The 21,605-nt window shown below is 40.5% G+C and overlaps 1 protein-coding gene across 1 annotated transcript in view; it reads left to right on the top strand.

Annotated features, from left to right (window-relative positions):
• Positions 1-13,024, top strand: part of LOC134058294 (ephrin type-B receptor 5) — a 47,022-nt gene extending 33,998 nt beyond the window's left edge. The window contains exons 6-16 of the mRNA XM_062515552.1: positions 2,020-2,144; positions 3,182-3,344; positions 4,103-4,217; positions 6,962-7,017; positions 7,133-7,252; positions 7,654-7,901; positions 8,764-8,979; positions 10,033-10,182; positions 10,324-10,517; positions 11,719-11,874; positions 12,916-13,024. Of these exons, the coding sequence (XP_062371536.1) occupies positions 2,020-2,144; positions 3,182-3,344; positions 4,103-4,217; positions 6,962-7,017; positions 7,133-7,252; positions 7,654-7,901; positions 8,764-8,979; positions 10,033-10,182; positions 10,324-10,517; positions 11,719-11,874; positions 12,916-13,024 (1,652 nt within the window). The remainder of the gene's footprint in view (positions 1-2,019; positions 2,145-3,181; positions 3,345-4,102; positions 4,218-6,961; positions 7,018-7,132; positions 7,253-7,653; positions 7,902-8,763; positions 8,980-10,032; positions 10,183-10,323; positions 10,518-11,718; positions 11,875-12,915) is intronic.
• Positions 13,025-21,605: the final 8,581 nt, after the last annotated feature.

The following is a 21,605-nucleotide window of genomic DNA, read 5'->3' as shown; positions in this document are numbered from 1 at the left end:
GAGAAATCTTGATACGTGTTTTACTTCAAGTGAAGGAAGAAGTCCTTGGCCAGTGTTTCACAATTTTTTAGGTCCTTAAAGGGGAGGCAAATATGTATCAAAATCTAAACTCTGTCTCAGAGAGGCAGATTAAAGACAACCTGCCTTGTGGTAGTTCATAACTGGCTTTATTTCTGAGAGTTTAAATGGCTTTTGCTCTACGTATGTCTGTGTATTAGGTGCAAATCACTGAAATTGCTATTTTTAATACAACAGACTGAAATATTCTGATTGTCTCCCCCCCACCACCATCTGATTACCCTGAGTGCTGGACATATTTGGATAATAGGAACATTCTAGAATGCTGTGGTACATGGTCAAGAGATACACTTGAGTGAGGTGTTTTCTGTTTCTTTGTTTGATTAATTCTTCCAGGTAGGGAAAAAATGTGGGATCGGGAAGAAATGAGAAACAAGAGAATAATAACTGTTAGAGGTGGGAAGGAGAGGAATTGACGGAAGATTTAACTCTGATCATTCTGTAAAATCTTAGACCTGTTCTCTGGCAGTGTAGCTGTGCATTTAGGTTTGCACCTCTCCTGTGTGTTTGCTTGGTGTCTCAATGGAAGAGAGTTTAACTTTTTGGAATATTAAACGTAGCAGAATCTGTCTTGGTCAAATGGGAACTGACAAGTTACCTCCTGACAGTTTAATACAGTGTTATTCATGTTCATCTTAAATTCTATATATGGTCTTGGTTAATTGTTGCTCTCTTCCATTCTTGTCACAACATTCTCATTGGCAGGTGAAGCAGTTGTGTCATCTTGTTGGAAGGACAAGCAATGGTAAAAATAAAGGAGTAACAAGGAGAGAAAGCATTTTATTGCTTAGACTCTTATTTTGTTTCATTTACATTTTTAAATTGTTCCCACTTGCCTGAGTTGTTTGAAGCCCATCTGAAATATGTTTTTCAGAATAATTTTATCTTGTTATTAAAAACAATCCTTTTATCTTTTTCACGATTAATGAGGGAAGAAAATGCTACTCTGCAGGTTTTGATCATTTGCCAAATGTCTCTGCTTCATTCTTCACATCAAGGAAGTTTACAACTGTTTTCTAAAACCTGTGGGGTTTGGTGGCAGCTTTTTATTGGCATGCTTTTCCTGGAAAATTTAAATGTTGCTGAAAATGCTGCATCCATTAGGAAAATGAGGATACCCTAGCTGCTTACCTGTAGGTTTCTTGGCAACATGACATTTTCTTTGCAGAGAGAAAGCAAAACTTGAGAAGAGCTTTGTGGAAAGACAGCCGGCAGGCTGAAAGATCCTTTTAAAATTGTCTGAAATTTTTGCTTGGAAATCTTTTCCCAAGATGAAACTCATACACTCTTAGTTTTTGCACAAACTCAGAGAGAGAGAGAGAGTGTGTGTGTGTGTGTGTGTGTGTGTGTGTTTGTGTGCGTGTGTGTGTGTGTGCGCACATGCGTTCATGAATGGTTTTGGTAGAAGTGGATTTCTGTTCTCCAGAATGCTTCATATGCAAGGCCTCCATTACTCTGGTAGCCCATACTTGATTTCCCCCAAGCCAGGAAAAGAATTGCAGTCTAGGGGAGAAGCAGAAGAGAAGTAATGGGTTTTGCCTTTGTTCTGACCACTATCAGTATTCTTTGTCCAAACATGATCTTAAAACAAGGCAGTGGCACGGAGCACCTTCTCATCTTGCATGTAAAAATTGCACATTTGAAGATCAGAGTGATATTCCAGCTATAATACAGATAATTTCTTAACTACTGTGCATAATCAGTTGGATATGTATTTTTTCACTTTCTTTCCATCTGAGTTGTCAATAACCGTATCTCCCAGTGGAGTAGTATTGTGTCTGGATTTCTTCTGGTTATTTTATGAAGTATTTCACAATTCTATTTAAGGAAAATTAAAGGAAGAGCTGGCCTAACTTACTAACTCATCTTAAGAAATATTCAATTATAATTATTTTTTATACTTATCCCTTTGCAATTTCTCCTTTTTGTCTTTTATTCCAGTTCCCTCTGCTGTGCCTATGATGCATCAGGTGAGTCGTACTACCAATAGCATCACATTGTCTTGGCCTCAGCCAGACCAGCCCAATGGGATCATCCTGGATTACCAGCTACGCTATTTTGACAAGGTGAGCAGAAAGTGATACTGAGCACTTTCTGTCTGGGAGATACACCCCTACATCAGGACGAACAAGATGGAAAAAAATGCTTCAGTTATGAGGATGGAGGAAACTTTAGCAACACCAAAAGTTTGTGATGTCATCTGACATCAGTCCATCTGCATTTCCCGAATTGGAAACATCTAAGCAGAAGGCAGATTTTAAGAAAAGAGAAGGCACTTGTTTAAGCTTAAAAACTGTGGCTAACAATAAGTTTAGTATCAGCTGATACAGGTAACAGTGAAAGGAGCTGAAGTTTCTAAATATGTTTACTGGAATTGGATTTACTGCAAGTCTGTCATTTGTTTGTGAGAAGTCTTGTGTCCCCATTTATGCCTGGACAGACAGCTCTAAGAAATTTTATGAGGAGTAATGCACTCTTTCATTCACTAAGTGGCAAATACCTCTTTGTGTGCTGGAAATACAAGGTGGCAAATACAAATTTGTCCTCCATGCATGTCTTGTGACATTCATGTCTTGTGACTGCTAATCCATCTGACTTGAGGGGAAGAGATGTGTAGGTAGGGCTGTTCAGACAAACTCCCATTCAATATTACTGTTCTTTTACATAACAAAAATCCTTTTGCAGGATTTTGCAGGGCTACTATTTTTTAGTGGTAAAAAGGAGTTCTATTTGTGATAACTTGTGTAGCAGCTTCCTGGATACAGCTTTGCATGTGTTCTTGCTCTGAATTCTCCTAGGAGAGTACACGAGTTTGGAATTTATAGGAAGCGAACCATAGAGCAAAGTTTTGTCTTTCATTTTTGTTAAAATTGAGAGTCTTTAGCAGAGCTTTGTGGGAAGCCCAGTCCTGGGGGAATGAAAAGCAGCAGTGAGGAATGAGTAGTGTGCAAGGAAGTAAGGTCTGGAATAGCAGCTGTTGTTGGGAGGCTCTGTAAAGGTTCAAAGAATATTGGGTTGACATGGAAACTGTCACGCCTTGATGAGGAGAGTGAGCAGTGTAGGCGGAAGTTTCACATTCCTTTTTGGTCATTGACATTCACAGGCAGAAGATGAGGATAATTCATTGACCTTAACTAGTGAGACCAACATGGCCACGATACCAAGTCTGAGCCCAGGCAAGATCTATGCCTTCCAAGTGCGTGCTAGGACAGCAGTTGGCTACGGCCCTTACAGTGGGAAGATGTATTTCCAGACTTCAACGGGAGGTAAGTGCTGCCATTTTGTGCTGAGGTCTGCACATGATCAGCTTCCACTCGCCTGTGTCCCTGAGTGCGTTGGCTTATCCTCTGGAGGACTGCTACCAGACACTCCTACTCAACTTGCATTTCTCTTTATAATAACTTGCATATGTAGATTTTTTCACTCGGAGAAGCTTCATGCTGTCAGAGCATATTGTTTATGCTACTGCCATACTGCCATACTGCTGTTCCTTGTTACCTCTGTGCCTCTGGCCAGCAGGTGCAAAGTGTGCCAGTAAAAATCTCTTCAGGGGGATGTGGCAGTAAATAGCACCATACACTGCTGTGGTTTGGGCCCCAGCTGTCATGGGACATCTTACAGCTGAAAGCTCTGTGAATGTCTGAAAGAGAGGTGGGACACAGGACACAGGCATACGTGCAGAAGCTTGCCTTCCAGCAAGGTCCCCATCCTTTTGGTATGGATCAAAGGTACTCAAGTATGTCATCAGCAAGCTGCATTAACAGGGGACAGCCGGATTACAGCCCAGGTGTAGAGCTAGCCTGTGCTTAAGTGGCTTGATAGCTGTCAGTGGAGCAGGGGAAGAGAAAGTGGATTTGGAGGGAGCACTGGCTTTTCAGTGCAGGAAGGAAGGCACTGGAGAAGCACAGTGACTGGGGAGTGAAGGGCTGGTAGGGATGGAATTACAGGTGAGATCTAGGTGAGCAGAAGGGAAACTGCAGTTCCAGTCCTCTGCATCCGTATGTGTGTGTGTCTTTGCTGGCAGGGGAGCGCTCGGAGATGGTGCAGGACCGACTGCCGCTGTTCGTGGGCTCAGCTCTCGGGGGTCTGGCCTTCTTGGTAATTGCTGCCATTGCCATCCTTGCCATCATCTTCAAGAGGTGAATTCCTTGACCTGCTCATGTGCACTTCAGACAGTGGAACTTCCTTGTCCCTGCAACATTACCCAGTCCCAAGGGAATCAGCCTGATCTGCATTTATCCAGATGTCCTTGAGATGCCATTCTCTATTTAAGGAAAGATCCTGCCCCATTACTCCTATCTGAGGAGCCTCTCCTTTGGTAAACCACTCATGTACTTAGCTGATATTTGGCTAGTTAGCAATATGAGCACAAGGAAAGCATTTCAAAGCTGGTACTCAAAAGGTATTTAAATGCATTTTTGTGAATGAGGAGCTGTAAATTGCATTTTAGGCAATCAAGTGGAGAATGAAACAATGTAGTGGAGAAGGCTTGGTGGAATAAGTATGCATATCCAGTTGTTTAGAGGGTGAAAAATACCCTTTCACCAAGAACCAAGAGACAAGGGCTCATTTGCTGAAGAATAAAATCTATACAACCCAAATGCTTCCATGGAATGCTAGCTCATAAAATACAGGTTAAAGAGAGTAAATACCACTTTCCATTTTGGAAAGAATAAAGTGCACATAAAAGATTGCAGAGATAATCTGTTACAGAAAGGAAACGAAAAAAAAAATTAAAGAGAAAAAAGTAGGGTTGCTATTTTTGTAGAGGTACAAAAGTAAACAATGGCGTTTTGTTATTTGAAGAAAAGAAACAGTCATTACCCGCTCCTTGAATTTACTGAGGTTTGGACTTAATCCCCTAGATTGTCAGTAATGGATTTCTGTATCTTTGCTCTACTGTGCCTTTGCACAAGAGGGACTTTTTTAACTTTTTCTGCTGACCTAAAAAAATGTATAAACTACTTAACTTTAGAAAGTGACATCTAGTTTTAATGATTTCTTTTTTGCTCTCTTTCTTCCATTTTCTGCATTTGTTTTCTCCTTTTGTGTATATTCTCTTTTAATATTTTTCTTTCTGGAAAGAAAAGAACTATCAAATATTGTTAAATTTGAAATGTTGCCTCCTTTTGTTGCTTTGAACTGTTAAAAATACAATCTCTTGTTACAGCTGAAAATGTGATATTATATGCACAACTCAATAAAGCATATATTTTTCTAAAAAACATCAACCCAACCCCGAATAAGTTAATATTACTGAAACTGTGCTGGAGAAAGACATGAATGGCATCTGTAAATATACATATGAGAAAATACCATAAAAAATACATTCATTTATAGTTAAAGAATTATGTCAAGTTAGTAGGCAGTTTTTCAGAAAAAGTGAAGATAACAAATTTCTATTTTAAATCTGTCCTTGATAAGAAAAGTAAGTTTGAAGATGCAGAAAATGAGGAACACCAGATGAAATGAGTAGTTCTTTAAAAGCTTGAACATATGTAGAGTCAAATGCCATGACTTTAACTTGTTTTTATAAATTGTTGGTACATATTTTTCAGGCAATATGCACTGTGAAACACCTATTTTAACTAATTGTTTTGTTGACTTTTTATGTGGAAAACTATTCATTTGTTAGATAACATATTAAAAACATTATTATAGACCTGGCTTCCAGGTTCAACAACAGAGTTAGAGCTCTTAGGTGTAGGCCCCCATCAAAGCAAATTTCTTTGCACAAGAGAAAAAAATTTGAGGGTAAAACTGTGGTTTTGAAAGAGAATTTAAAGAGATAAGACTGACAAGTAAGAATAATATGGTTAGCTGTTAGAATGTCAGAATTACTTATGTTCATAAAGAAAAATAACATAATGTTTCATGATACTTTGCCTTCAAATGCTAATTGAATCAGCAGCTAAAAGGTCTCATGCTGAAACAGCAAAACATGAGTTGACACAAATCCATGCAGACAGCAGAGATACTGCAGGATACTGTAGGGTTTGAGGTACAATCTGGTCTAATTAATAGGATGATTGGAAACTAGCATGACATGTACTTTTTTTTTTAATTAACATTGCTTGGAACAAAGGAAGTAGCTTGAAAATGGCAAATAGATTTAGTACAAACAAAGAATAGAATGTAACTTCTAAAATAATTAGTCTGTGTGGGAAATAAATGATTGAATCATACATATTCAGAAGGAGAATGAAATCTGAGAAATGCCTATGCTGAGAAGGACCTATGCTCACTGGAAATTAGATGCTTATATGCAATAAACCTCACAATAATAAAGACCATACCTGTTTTGATCTGCACATGCAAAAATTATATCAAGGGACAGATTTCCATCTGTTTGGGTCTGTGTGGTTTGGTTTGGGTACCATACTTAAAAATAGAATGGCCAAAGTAAATGCTGTTAAACAAAGCCATAAGGAAAAGTAATTGGGGGAGATCTATACATATTAAGCATTAGAGTAAATGGCTCTTAGAATGTTTTTGAAGAACTTAAAAGGCATTACAGAAGAAGGTATACATTGTAATTGAAAAGAATAATTTGTTGTAATTAAATTAAATTAAAATGCAAATTTAGTCTGAATAGCAAGAAAACTTCCAAAGCAGTAATGTTAAACTGTAATATTCTTTTTCAGGATAGTCTTGGAAGCCCTATCATTTGTCATTTCTAAAGTGGGAATGCCAACAGTATTATAAAAACCACCACATAGAAAACAAGCTTGCACTGGTTACCAGGAGATGGGCAGGATCTTAACATCCATTTTCTACCCCTAATTTCAAGGATTCTCTGAGCCTTGCACTGAGAAGCCTACCCCAGCATCTGATGAGAGACTCTTTTGTGTGTTTTGACTTTCCTTTCCTTTGTGTCCTGCAGTAAAAGGCGAGAGACTCCATACACAGACCGCCTGCAGCAGTACATCGGTGCACGAGGTAGGTGTGTTTGAGCAACAGATGGCAAGGGCCTGTCTCTTTTCAGGACTCATTAACACCTGTGTGTCTCAGGGTTTGATTCTGGTGATGTTTTGGGCTGTTTCCCCCACTGCAGGACTCGGAGTGAAGTATTACATTGATCCTTCAACCTATGAAGATCCCAATGAAGCTATTCGAGAATTTGCCAAGGAGATTGATGTGTCCCTCATCAAGATTGAGGAGGTCATTGGATCAGGTAGTGTGAGAATCTGCAGATTATTTAGAGTGCCTTCTTGTTTACCTTGAGACCTGGCACGCTACTGGCCTGAAATGGACCCATGGGTCCGTGGTGCATCAAGTGTCCTGGGATATCTAAACCTTCATTTTTACCAACATTCATTTTAACTCACTAACCTTTACTTGCTGGCTCAAAACCAAGTTGAAAACACCCTTTGAAGACTCAGAACTCTTTGTTTGAGCCCTGAAGATGTCGTAGTCTCCAACCTTCTCCAGAAACTTTGCCTTAATCTAAACATTCCCATAACGCTATTTCCAAGCATCACCCAAAGTCGTCCACAGTAGAATGCTTTAGTACATCTGACTAAAATCCTTTGCTGTGTTTCCTTACTTGAGGTGTGTTTCTTCTCTCCCTGACAGGAGAGTTTGGAGAGGTGTGCTTTGGGCGCCTGAAACACCCAGGAAAGCGTGAATACATGGTAGCTATTAAAACCTTGAAGTCAGGTTACACAGAGGAACAGCGGCGGGAGTTCCTGAGCGAGGCCAGCATCATGGGGCAGTTTGAGCATCCCAATGTCATCCACTTGGAGGGTGTGGTCACCAAGAGCCGACCAGTCATGATTGTCACAGAGTTCATGGAGAATGGATCGCTGGATTCCTTCCTCAGGGTACAACAGTCTCCCACAGCCATTAACCTCTTCATCTCACTGTGTGCCAGTCTCAGACCTGATAATTTTGCCTGTTCTTCCTCTTCACTCCTGTCTCCCTAAGTCTTCCAGTGCAATAGAAATGATAGCAAATAGCCACAGTAAGTGGTTTCAGGCCAACATGGTGAAAATACTCCAAGGGCTCAACAACCATATAAAATTTCAGTATTCTAGACTTCTTCAACTCCAGTAATTAATGTACACACCCTTTCAGTTGCTTATGTGTGTGTTCCAAATTTATCCTTTCTAATAATATTTTTCAGACTTCACAGAATATTTTCAAGTTCCAACATTGTAATGAAGTAACAAAACTTGCAGTTATTTTTGGATTTTGAGTTTTCTAGTAATGAAACAAAAATATGGATAATCTCTGTAGTACAGCTGCTTCACTTTCCCTTTCTTACTGATTTATGTGCTTATTCAGCCACAAATGCTTTGGCAGGTACAATATGAAGAGCACATGAACCAGTTGAATAGAATTGCATAGATGCCATGGTAAAGATCTTACAAGTAAAAACAGATTTGTCTTCTCACCTTCATTTAACCATTTTAGTAGTTAGTGAGGTTAGGTGTAGGATGCTAAAGGGAGATGTAGCCACAAGAGGAGGAAAAGGTCACCAATGTCAGATTTTATTTGAGGTCCATTGCTTTAAACCCACCCTCCTTTGTTATTTGTTTTCCTTGAACCTTCAGATTTGGGCTGAAATTAAGATGTGTTCTCTAACTTCATAAATCCACCTTGTTACCTTGCTCTTTGTTAGTCTCCCCTGTTGGCTTCATGTTCTGTGGCCATGAGAGCCTGTGTTTGCCTCCCCCCTTGCAGCAGAAGGAAGGGCAGTTCAGTGTGCTGCAGCTGGTGGGAATGCTGCGGGGGATTGCAGCCGGCATGCGCTACCTGTCAGACATGAACTATGTGCATCGTGACCTGGCAGCACGAAACATCCTGGTCAACAGTAACCTGGTGTGCAAGGTGTCAGACTTTGGCTTGTCCCGCTTCCTGGAGGATGATGCTTCCAATCCCACCTACACTGGGGGTCTGGTGAGTCACTGCTGTGGTGGGAGTTACTGTAGTGTTGACAGCCACAATTTTTTCCTGTGTTCCTCCTTGGTTTGGTGTACCCTCTTTAGACAATCTTGAGACCACAGAGAAGCCTTCTCTATGTGGAATGGAGTAGGGCTTTCTATCTTGTGGGCTATTTGTTCCAAAACAGTAAAAATTAGAAATAACTGAGTGTCTGAGTCTCCCTGCTGTATGAAGTCTCAGTGCTGTTCTTTGTGGCATGATGGTGAATAGGTCAAACCTCACGGCCTGATGTATCTATTATCTTCTCCCTTTCATTAGATTTTTATAGGAAGGATAAAGGACTAAAGGAGAGATTACAATCCTGTACTACCACTCTTTGAAGAAAGAGTTATTTTTTTTCTGACAGAAGAGATAAATGGCCTAAGCATATTTATGAGCTTACAACCAACTGTCAAATGAGCTTATTGCTTATGAAGTTGTGACACCTGTCACACATACTACAAAAGGGGTGGGAGTATAACAGGTGGATTGAAAAAGAAGATGAGGAATTCAGTCACTGAAAACTGAAACAGTTTTTAGATCTGTGAATTTTGTAGAACCAGCACCTGAATGATATTTCATCTTACAGATCATACCTGCTGTTAGAGAGGTCAAGATGGAAAGAGAAAGGAGTTAATGCTAGCTACTCAGTGTATCTGTCCCTAGTGCTGCAATTTGGCATTATTTAAATTACTCTAGGTTTCCAAATGTTTGTGAATCAGGAGGATTTTTCTATATGCCACTTTCAAATACTGTAAAGTAAAGCTGTGAAAGTACAAAATTTTGGGATTTGTAGCAGCAAGGAGGTATGATTCTCTCTTTTCACTAATACTTGTCAGTAAAACAAGGTGAAAACCTTGAACATAGTATGAATTTGAACCAGCAATGTTTCCAAGACAGAATCAATGGGACTGTCACCCCGTGTTCCAGGTTGTGTTATGCTGCTAACACCTGGTTATTTCAGTGATATTGTTTTCACAAGCAGTCCATATCTCACTACATTCTGGTTGCTTTCTGTCTGCTTCCCAGGGCTGCAAAATCCCCATCCGCTGGACTGCCCCTGAAGCCATCCAGTACCGCAAGTTCACCTCCTCCAGTGATGTCTGGAGCTACGGCATTGTCATGTGGGAGGTGATGTCCTACGGTGAGAGGCCTTACTGGGACATGTCCAATCAGGATGTAAGTTTTAGAAGTGGTGAGGATGTACATCTGCCTCTCTGTCCTGTGTCAATTCAAGCAGAAGAAAGCCAGACACACTGAGTGATTGAAGCTCTTTTATTTTCCCAGTTGTCATAAAGCTTTGTTGTTCTTTTCCTGCAGGTAATTAATGCCATTGACCAGGACTATCGCCTGCCACCACCTCCAGACTGCCCCACTGTTTTGCACCTGCTCATGCTTGACTGCTGGCAGAAGGAAAGGGTCCAGAGACCCAAATTTGAGCAAATAGTCAGTGCCCTGGATAAAATGATTCGCAAGCCATCAGCCCTCAAAGCCATTGGCACTGGGACCAGCAGGTGAGATGGGGATTTAATGCAAAATAATAAGACTTGTCTCTCAGAAGGCATCATGAGGAAAAGAAAGCCATAAATCAGTCTATATAGGGTTTTTTTTTCTAACCCTCTCATTTGGGACTGGGAACAAACAGGAAGCGGAAAGAAAGAGAGGAAGCAGGTTGGGAGAACTGTATATCCTGACTGAGTTAATGGCAAGCTCTGAGTGCCAAATGTGATGGGGATAACTCTTGATTGGTTGCACTGAGGATGAATGACTGAGGGGCCATAGGGAATGAAGGGAGGTACACATCTGGGTGCAGCAGCACAAGGTATTCTGTGATCACACCATACTGTGTGATCACAAGAGATGAGGAAGAAAAAGAAGACCTTATCTTATGGAGAAAAGGAAGTCTCTACATACAAATAATTAGAACTGCAGATTACATCACATATTTTCCCAACTGCATTTTGCAGTCTGATGGAACAAGAGGCAGGAGGTCAGCAAATAAGAAGTCTCTGGAGGGATAAATGGTGCCAAGGTTAGTTGGCTGCTGGGCTGATGACGAAATTACATCCTGCTGGCCTGGAGGGTTTTTCCCTGTGGTTATAAATCTTGTCTCAGTGGAATGTACTCCACAGCTGGGGGAGGGGAAAAGTATCTAGTGATGCCCAGTTTACTAAAAACAGTCTATAAAAAGTGTTATAGCTTTGGGACAGAAAAGAGCAAATGCCATATGTAAACAGTCATCTCTTTGGCCTTTTACTGCAATTCTTTTATCTGGTGGGTGGCAATCTGACCAAAAGAGCACATTTAGGAGAGGGAGACCTAGTCACAAAGGTAAAAAGTTGTATAAGGTCTCACAACTCTTTCAGAAACCTCCTCACTGCAGCTCTTTGCCCAGCTAATAGGTCTAGGCCAAGGAAGTGTGGAAAGATCTTGGGCAACAAGAAGAGAATGTGCCTGAGAAAATATGGGCAATGGGAAGGGAGAATCAATTTCTTGGGTTGGTTAATTGTTTTCAGGCAGAAGAAGGGACACTGGAAGCCTAGACACAGCACATCAAGGTGGGAATTTAGGAGTCAGGGCATGAAGAACAGATGTCATTGTTCTTCATTCTGTCCTCTTCACAGGCTGCATTCTCTCCCTCTCATAATTCTTACTTTACTAGTGTGCCCAGCTGATGCTGATAAACTTGGGGTTTAGAACCTGCCTCTTTTGCAGACCATCTCAGCCTCTCCTGAGCAACTGTCCTCCAGATTTCCCTTCCCTCAGCAATGCCCATGAGTGGTTGGATGCTATCAAGATGGGCCGCTACAAGGAGAATTTTGACCAGGCTGGTCTGGCTACATTCGATGTCATATCACGCATGACTCTCGAGTAAGTAGTAGGGCAGACAGCAACAAATATCAGACACTGAGTTTTCCATGCAGAAAGTGAAAGCAGTCTGAGAAATTGGTTATGTGGAAGTATATACAGATGAAAAAGGAGAGGGAAGCCAAAGCAAAGTAGCTACTCTTCTTTGCATCTTACTAGGGTCTCTGGACACCATCCAGGCTGTAATACACTCGTAATCTGTATCTATAAGCACTAATTCTGATCCACTGTGCATCAGAAGATGTATTGTCATTGTTGCAGAGAGCCTGTTACATCAGAATATTCATGACAGCTAGCACAGATAATAACAACCACTTCTAAGCAGATGTGTAGAACCAGGCACACCATATAGTTGAAGTGTTGAAGTGTTGAAGTGTTATGTAAAAGACAGGATTCAGGAAAATGAACATTCTCAGAATCATAGAATGGTTTGGGTTGGAAGGGCCCTTTAAAGCTCTTCTAGTCCAACACCCTTGCCATAAGTGGGGACACCTTTCACTAGATGAGGTAGCTCACAGCGCTGTCCAACCTGACCTTGAATGCTTACAGGAATGGGACATCCACAACTTCTCCTGGCAACCTGTTTCTGTGTCCCACCACCCTTCCTTATCTCCAGTCTAAACCTACCCTGTTTCTATTTAAAACCACTGCCCCTTGTCCTGTCACTACAGGGCCTGGAAAAAGTCATTCTCCATCTTTCTTGTAAGCCCCCTTTATATATTGAGAAAGATCTTTCTGGAGCTTTCTCTTCTGGCTGCACAACTCTAACTCTCTTTTTTTCTGTAGGAGATCAGCCCTCTGATCCTTTTTGTGGCCCAGTTCCACTGCTTCTTTTTGTACCTTCCAAGTTCTGCCAACATCCCCTCCACCCACACACATTTGTCAAACAAAAGCAGAAGCCTTGTCAGCTGTTTCTCAGACACAGATCGGCACACGCACACACATATCAATACACACTGATTTGCATCTACAGCAAAATGGACTGAGATTGTTCAGAGCAAGCAGTTCATTTTAACAACTTCTGTGTCCTCTGTTCTTTTGCAGAGATATCCAGCGTATTGGAATCACCCTGGTTGGTCACCAGAAGAAGATTCTAAACAGCATCCAGCTCATGCGAGTCCATTTGAATCAACTTGAACCAGTTGAAGTGTGATGTTTACATCATCCTCATTCCACTAGTCTCAAACTCTGGAAGGTTCTGGGGGAATTCAGAGGGATATTCAGTGTAAGAAAAAGATGTCAGTATGCTACTTGAAGACTTACTGCACCCAGAGAGTGCACATTACATGTCCTGTTCCATGAACAAAAACAAAGCCTTGCCATGGTTTGAAAGCAGAACTAAATGACTGGTGACAATTACACGTGGCTGATGTCATACATTGGGAGTGGGTTTGGGGAGGGAAGGTTATAATAACACGGGGTGGAGATGGAATAATGGCTTGGACAGATCACAACCAACTGTTGCCTATTGTTTGCCAACAAAAGGTATCTGAAAACTTTACAAAGTCATCAGCAGGCTTTATTTATGGCTGAAAGCCCAGCAAAGCTGCAAAGACATAATAAAGGCAACAAAAAAATAGCTTTTTTTTTTCAGAAGAATGCCATTGTGGTGTGAGAAATTATTCCTCAGATGGATATGAGCATCAAGTTATCACTTGGTGTGCCAGCTCAGTTCAGAACTGAAGTTCCAGCTAGTGCACAGTATGTGGTAAGCAAAAACAGATGTCACCTGGTAAACAGGTTCAGAGCAAAGGGTTCGAAATTCGATGCTATTTCATGTGCAGTTCTTGGGTGTGCTCCATGATGGGAATTGCTAATCTTTTGTGCAGATGTGAGAAACAGTCCATCTCTGGTTTTGGGACTGCAACAGAATAAATAAATAAATAACATTTCCTAGAATCCATCCTGCAAGATCTGCAAGTGAAGGAGAAAACAAATAGGTTCTGGTTCTCACAAGTCCATTCTTGTGAGGAAAGGTGTAACCTGTGATACTCCAAAATCCTGAGTACACAGATCTTGGATTTTGTTTTCTTCTGAACCCCTTACAATGAAAAACAGAATGAAAAAAATCTGAAACCTTTTGATGCTGAAAAACACTTGCTCTTTTTCTCACCCTAGCCATTAGGCACAGTTGTTTGAATATTGTTTTTGAAGAAAATGCAGACATGTGGTAGCCAACTTTGAACAGCCAGTTGGAATGAGTGAGCTGAGTCTCAAGAGTGATCTGGGAATGGTACCAGTCCCATAAGTCACTTCAGTCCTTAAAAAAGGGCTAACAATGTTCTTGGGAATCAACAGTGTTGTTTGGCACAGGCACATGAGAGTGACCAGAATGGCAGAGCTTATGTATCCCTTCAGACAGACTAATACCCACCAGTGGGAAAATCTGCTTCGAGAAGGAGCAGAGCTTTGGGACTGTATCTCTGTATCTATCGCTATGAAGTTCAGCTTGAGAGGAGAACTCATAAACTATACACTTGTCTACCTCATCAACACATAGGAAGGGAAATGGAAATGGCTTTGGTAAACAAGAACCCAGTTATGATACCCCCTGCTTTTCTAGAGAGGAAATAACCCAAACTGTTCTGATCTGTGCTCATCTGTTTGCTCACTGTGAACTAGGCATGAACCTCATGTATTTCTCCAGCTGTCAAGGTTGGAACATCACAACTTCTTCATATACCACTCCTGTATGGATTTAAAGATTCCCCCAGTCAACCTAACAAAGACCCAAGAAGCCACGTTTAAGAGTGACTGAAGAGTCCAATAATATGATGGGAGGTACTTCAGAATAGTTGCACTGGAATAGCCAATGCAGTTCAGACCCTTTGTTACAGCATTAGAGTAATGTTATTTTTATTTATTTTTTTTTAGCTGAAGAGGGAACAGCAGTGCATTTTTCAAAATATTAAAAAGTCAATATAAAAATAATTAACATGAATAAAGCACTCATGACAGTACAAAGAGAGCGTGAAGATTAAAAAAACCCAAATCACATCTGACTAGAGTCCAACCTAGAAAATCTCAGTCTGTGCTTTTTAAGGGGTTTCTGGAAGCTTGTACTACTCACACATCCAGTCACATGTATGCTGACTGACTGTCAGCTCCACCCACGGCATCTGAGACAGAACAAGTGTTGTCCTCTTCAGAAAGCATATTGAGCACAAGATGTTGAGGGGAATCTGTGGTCTCTAGCACCTTCCATATATATGCACCAGAGGACAACAGTGCATATATGCGTCTTCATGTATAAGTGTAATCTAGAAGTTCTGTGTGCCACTTGGGGAAACAAGGCAGCCTTTCTTTTCCATACCTTGAGTGGTCAGCATTACTGGAGAGATTAGTAATCTAGATCAAATTCTATGGCTGGCCCCCTTTCAGCCTAGTAGAAACCTACATGAAGAAAAAAAAATTCTCTTTCTCTTCATACAACAGATTAAATGGAGCCTTGCCTGAATACTGTCAACAAGACTTAGAACTGCACAAGGAACAGGCTTGGCATCACATTTGAGTGCAAATGGATAACTCTTTTCTGTAAGAAGTGTCTCCATTCTCTTTATTCCCAGTGTGTTTCCAAATTTATTCTCTTACATAGTTTGGGCTGCAAAGGTTCTCAGTTTGCAATGCAGCTTGTGTCGTTTGCCATCATATCACTCCTTAACTGTTCAAGCATGGAGGAAGGGCAGTCATGGCAAAAGCGTTAGAAATACCCTGATCTTACTTTTCTCAATTATCTGAAACCAGAAATTGTATATTCTGTTTCCACAGTCATCTGGGATGTCCTGCAGTATATGAGCACCCCCAACAGGTAGGCATGAGAATGAGGAGGGAAAGGGGTGGGCTCACCTAAGCACCTAGTATCTGCCCTTCACCAGAAGAGATAGAAGCAATGCCAAAAACGTCTTACAGAGCTGTGTTCTTTGCCAGAGAAGCAATGGGAGACTAATGAGTTATTGCCCTCCTTTACTCCTTATGATTTCTGTAACAGGCAGTGAACAAGAGTAATGAATAAACTAAATGCACAGGGATCAGTGGACAGACCTTCTTAAGGGCCTTAGGTATTTGTATGAGAGCTCAGAAGAGTCATACCTATAGCTAGAAAGAATATATTTCAAAGATTAATGTCTTCTGTGCTTGAACATCTACTTTTCACTGTCTGGAAACAGGAAGAAACTTCACCTTAAGGCAAGCTGTTTTGTAATTGTTCCTGATGAGGTTCCTTGAACCTGTCTTTTTGGTGTCTGTTGCTGGACAGCCTCCCAGACAGATAATTGGATCTGCACCAGGATGTCAGTTAATGTTCCATGCTGCCAGAGAGCACATTGGGCAAGCAAGTTCCCACCTATGCTGCTTTGGCAGCCAAGTGAAATTCTCAGCCAGGAGCTCCATGCCTGTGCACTCCTGCCTCACTAAGCCATGGCATGTTTCTGCCAGAAGCAGGCCCTGCTCACCAGAGTGTTCAAAGACAAGCATGTAAGCTAAGATTTTCTCTTCAATGCCTGAAATGATTGTAAGGAACGACTCAATGACAGTATGCCTTACACAGTGATTTCTGTGCTTTACACCCCTGTAGCTTCAATGCATGTACAGGTGAAAAGGCTGAACTCCCTGGTTTATTGTTTGTTTGTTTGTTTGTTTGTTTTAAAATTGAAGGGTGTAATCTTAGTGCATGCTTCAGCAACACTGTATTAGGGCTAATTGAGGGAGCACAAGCTGCTTAGTGGAGAGAATGCTGAAAGAGTCTCTCTGTTCAGTACAAATATATTCAGCACCTAGGGCTATCTAGAAAGAAAGAAGCTGCTGTAGCTAGTCCCAGACGATTCATATGTTATGAAGCTGAATGAAACCTGTGGGTGTGGTGGGAAATGATGAACACCAAGGAGCTTGGATTTACTAAACAAGAGTAGAACTGTCCCTACCACTGAATCTGCCTTGGTCATAATTCCAGACAACAAATCTACCTGAGGGCTGTTCCAAGTGTGGATAACCAGCTTGAATCCATCCTGCTTTTGGCACATTTTCTGACCAGTTGGCTGTGCAATTCTTCTTCATGAAGAATTCATTCATGTATTCTACATGAACTTCATATCTTCTATGCCTAGAGATGCAACTAGGCAGTAGATTTGGATTCAGGACAAAATGATAAATTCTTTTTCTGAAACCAGGTAGTGCTAGAGGGGCAATGCAATCAGCTGATCACGTGTTGTGTGCTAGAAACTATTCATGAGTACCAGGCTTCCTGAGGATTGCAGATCACACATAAGTTCGAATCTTTGGAAATCATGAAAAGACAGCATGGAAGAGCAAACCTCATTGCTCTACCTAAAAGCTCATCTAATCCTTCACTCTTCAAATCTGTATGGAAAAAGTGACACCTCTCTCAAAATTTACATTTTGTTGTGGCATTCAAGGTCATCATGCTCTTTGTGCAAAGCTGTTCCACTTCAGTGTTGCTGAGCTAATGAAAAGGCACTGTGTCTTCCAGACTCTGCAGAGCTGTAACTGGGACCTGTTCAAAGAGGAATCGCTCTCCCTGGTGTGCTGAAATACAGAACTGAAGCGTCCCAGTGTGCTGAAGTACAGAACTGACCCCAACAAGCCTTGGAGCTTAGCTATTTCATTTCACTTTCCCGGGTGATGAGAAAACTCTCTTCCTTAAATATTCTCAGTTGAAACATGAAGATTCATGAAAACATACTTATATTTCCTTCTGGTTTCTTCCATGACCTCTGTTCTTCAAACAAACATAGTAACATGGTCTTTTACTCAAGTGCTACAAGAGTAAGTCACGAGTATGAGTGCAGTGGATTGACATCTATGCCCCAAATAGTTAATAGTTTGGCCTGTTATTTATGTCTGTTATACAAGACCAAGTGTGCTTAGCTGACAGTGGTAAAGCTGTTTGCTTCCTTAAATTCAGGCCATGCTAAGTAAGTTTGGATTTTTTCCAGTTTACAGTGACACTAGAAACTACACAGACTGCTGGCTGAAATTTGAGTTACATCTATGCAATTCTCATCAGATTTTGGACACTTTTAGCCAAACCTACTACTACCTGTGCATTTGTACAGCTGGAACAGATTGATCATTTATAAACAATTCTGTTGCTGAGATCAGATTCTTGCCCTCTTTGAACCATACTAACTCTTCAAGTGAACAGGAGATTAAAACTAAGAAGATCAGATTTATTCAGAGAAGTCAGCTAGTTGGACAGATATGAATGACAAGGCACTATCTGAAATAAGCTATTTAAAAATAGTTCTATTCATCTTGCTCTTTTAGAAAAGACAGTAATTATAATATGCCTTACTGTCTCTACTATTAAGATAGAAGAGGCAACATTGATCTTTACCCTTCAGGACCGTACACTTCAACTCTTGACCCACTGTTGAGTTTAACTTAAGTTTGACTGAAGAATTTTTGCTAGAAAGGCATCTGGATTAATTCAGGAATAATGAACCTACAAGATACCTTGGTCTGTTTTTTTCCCATGACTGTGATAATTTTCTATTGCAGTTTGCCTAACACTTTATTTACACTACCCAGTTTGGATAAAGAGCTGTTTGTAATCTGATATTTCTGCTTTTTCCACCATCATTGGGTCACATACTTGCTTCTTAATATTCTAGATAATGGAAATATTTACATGTCTCTCTGTGTCACATCTTGTTTGGTCCTCCCATTCTTGTTATGGTTCTCTTCCTCACATTTTTCTGCCTTCCTTTCTAAGAAGAGAATATGAAGAACAGACAGAACCAGTCTCACTAATACTCTACATGGACAGGAAAGCAGCCTCTCACACTGGCTGTTCACTGCTTATTCACGAACAGATCACAGTAAGTCTTCCACAACTGAGTTCTTTGACTCAATCAGGACACTCTGATCCTTCTGACGTAAATGTTTTTTAAGGAAATCCATTCTTTGTAGATAGAAAGTGCAGTCTTTTTTTTTTTTTTCCCAGCTGTCAAGCACTATCCTTAGAGGAGAGTTTTCAAGAAATGGATCTTTGTATTGTCATTTTACAATGCTAAGCAGATTTTAATCATTATTTTTAATCTAATAGATCATAAAATGATCCATAGGTCAAGTCTGGACTACGTAAGATCAATTTTATGAGAACTTCGCCATCCAAATCTAAAAGTAAGTATTTGCAAGAACTGCAACTGAATTAAGGAAAATATATCAATGTCTGCCACTTCCTCCCTAGACACAGTTTTCCCTTGCTTGTTCAGCACCTCATCAGAAGAATCCAGCATCTAGCTGTTCCTGGGTTGCAAGTCCTTCTTAAATACAATAAGGAGTAAAACTGTGACTTCAATTTGGTGAAACTCCAAGGGCAGAGGAGTTATAAATCCTGGTCCATATTGCTATAGCATTTTTTAATTACAATCAGGAATTTACAAATATAAAATCTCTAAAAATGGAAGTGATCCTGAATTTCTGAATCCCTAATGGCCCTATCAAAGATAGATTTTACTGCCTGCCAAATGCTGGTTCATGACTGCTGGTTTGTATCCTATGAATTTTTTCCATACCTGCTTTGAGAGAGTACTTAGGTACAGATAGGTCACTTACAAGGTACAGCCAGAGCAAAGCTAGATGAGATAAACTCTTAAGTCACATATGTGTGATCTGATGGGTAAGCATAGTAGCAGTATCCTGGGGTCTAAAATAACTCAGTCAAGAAATTCTTAAACTACATCCTCTCTGAAAATGAAATAGATTAGCTGGAGCAACTATGGATGACAGGCTCAGGCATTTAGGTGTTCAAGTCTTTTAATGGATCTGGATGGCCATGCTCTAAAATTATGTCATTTGTTTTAAAGCTGACTGTGCTGTTGGATTGCACAGGGATGTGATGTGTGTGTTTCATCATAGCAACTCAGTGGTTGTCCATACATCACTTGGTATCTGTGATCCCATTCACATGGGAATGCACCAGGTGAATTACGGAATCTTTTAAGCAGATGGTAGATATAAAAAAATAACATGCACTCCTTACAGTCCTCTCTTAAAATTGATCCATCGTAGTCAAGATCCCACAATACTGAACTACTCTTAAGTTCTTAAGCAATTGTATTCATGATGTCCTAGTCGTGAATCTCCTCTGCTTTTTCATTTTTTGGCATAACAAGTCAGATCAAGGATCCATTCTTGGATCTCCTCTGTCTTGTTTGATCATCTACTTACATGGTGGCATAGATAAAAAAAGAAGTATAGGTTTATCCCTAATCCATTAATGTAAACTGGAGAACTAATTTCATTTTCTTCAAGTTTGTAGTCCACCAGTCTACCTAGGACTGAATATTTTTTTTCACCAAGAGGTTGAAAAGCACCACTCAAATGATCCAGAGGGAGAACTCTGTGTGAACAAATGTCTCCATTTACACCCCACCACTTCATTTGAAATTCCCACAACAACATTCCAGAATTATTTGCTGAAGGCCAAAACAGTAAAGGAATCTGGGGTGGGGGGAGGAGGGGGGGAGGGATTGCCTGAAAGAGAGAAAATTATTTTGACAAGAATCAAGTCATAGCAGAGAGTAAAGACAGAGCAAATGAAAGATTTATGTTCTTCAGAGGAGAAGGGAGTAAGAGATTACAGACTGAGCAAATACATAAGAGACAAACAAGCAAATCCATGAATAATTTTAAAGTAAGGAACTGCTTTGGATTTAGAGCCTCAGAATGTCTGAAAATGCAGCAAATCTAGATTTTACAACATCTTTAGTTAACCTGCTCCTGTGCTTTATCACCCTTCCAGTAAAATACATTTCCTGATGTTCAGATGGAACATGCTGTGCTTTAGTTCATGCTGATTGCTTTTTTTTTTTTTTCTGTCACTGGACACCACTGAAATAGCCTGTCCATATCTGCCTTCTTTAAACACTCCCTTCAGACTTCTGTACATATTGGACAGGAACAGGTCTCCCTGCCTCATGTCATAGGAAAGAAACTCTACTCCCTAAATTGTCTTAGTGGCCTTTTGTTGGACTCTGTGTGGCAGCTACATGTCTCTATTAATTTGGAAGCCCAGATCTGGATGCAGGACTTCAAGTGGTGCCTCACCAGAGCTGAGCAGAGGGGAAGGATCACCTCTCTCCATCTGCTGGCAGCGTTCTGACTAATGCAGCCCAGGATTGCTTTCGTGGTGTCAAGGACACATTGCTGGCTCATGCTCAACTTGTGATCCATCAGTATCCCCAGACTCTTTTCTGCAAAGCCATAGAGCCAGAGGCATAATTTATAACAGGGTTGTTTTTTTTCCCAGCATTTCATTTTAGTGCAGGAGTTGAAAGAGAAATATCTCCTTGATTTTGGGGGATGGAGAGAAAAAAACATTTATATAATGAAATACAAGTGGAAGCATAACAAAGAAAATAATTACTTACAAGCATTAGAAAGGGCAAACAAAAGGGGAAAGGAATTGTTTATATTAATCATAACTCCTGTTTATAATCTTAGCTCTTACTCATGGTCTCTATTAGCAGGGCAATACAGAACCTGAGTGGATGCACTGACTTAGCATTTACCATGTAAGAGAAGTTCATCAAGCACAGTGCAAGGCTTACGTCCCACTTCAGTCTTATTTTATAGTGTGAGTAGGATGTAAAGGAGTTCATCAGCCTCATAATGGCTCTATTTGCACGGATTTTTTTTTTCCTCATAAAAGTAGTTCATTTAAAATGCCTTCAATGAAATGTCACTATATTTACAGTGAAGTAATCAAGAGT

The sequence above is a fragment of the Cinclus cinclus genome, chromosome 2, assembly GCF_963662255.1.
Source record: "Cinclus cinclus chromosome 2, bCinCin1.1, whole genome shotgun sequence".
Lineage (NCBI taxonomy): Eukaryota > Metazoa > Chordata > Aves > Passeriformes > Cinclidae > Cinclus > Cinclus cinclus.
This window is presented reverse-complemented; position numbering and strand designations above follow the sequence as displayed.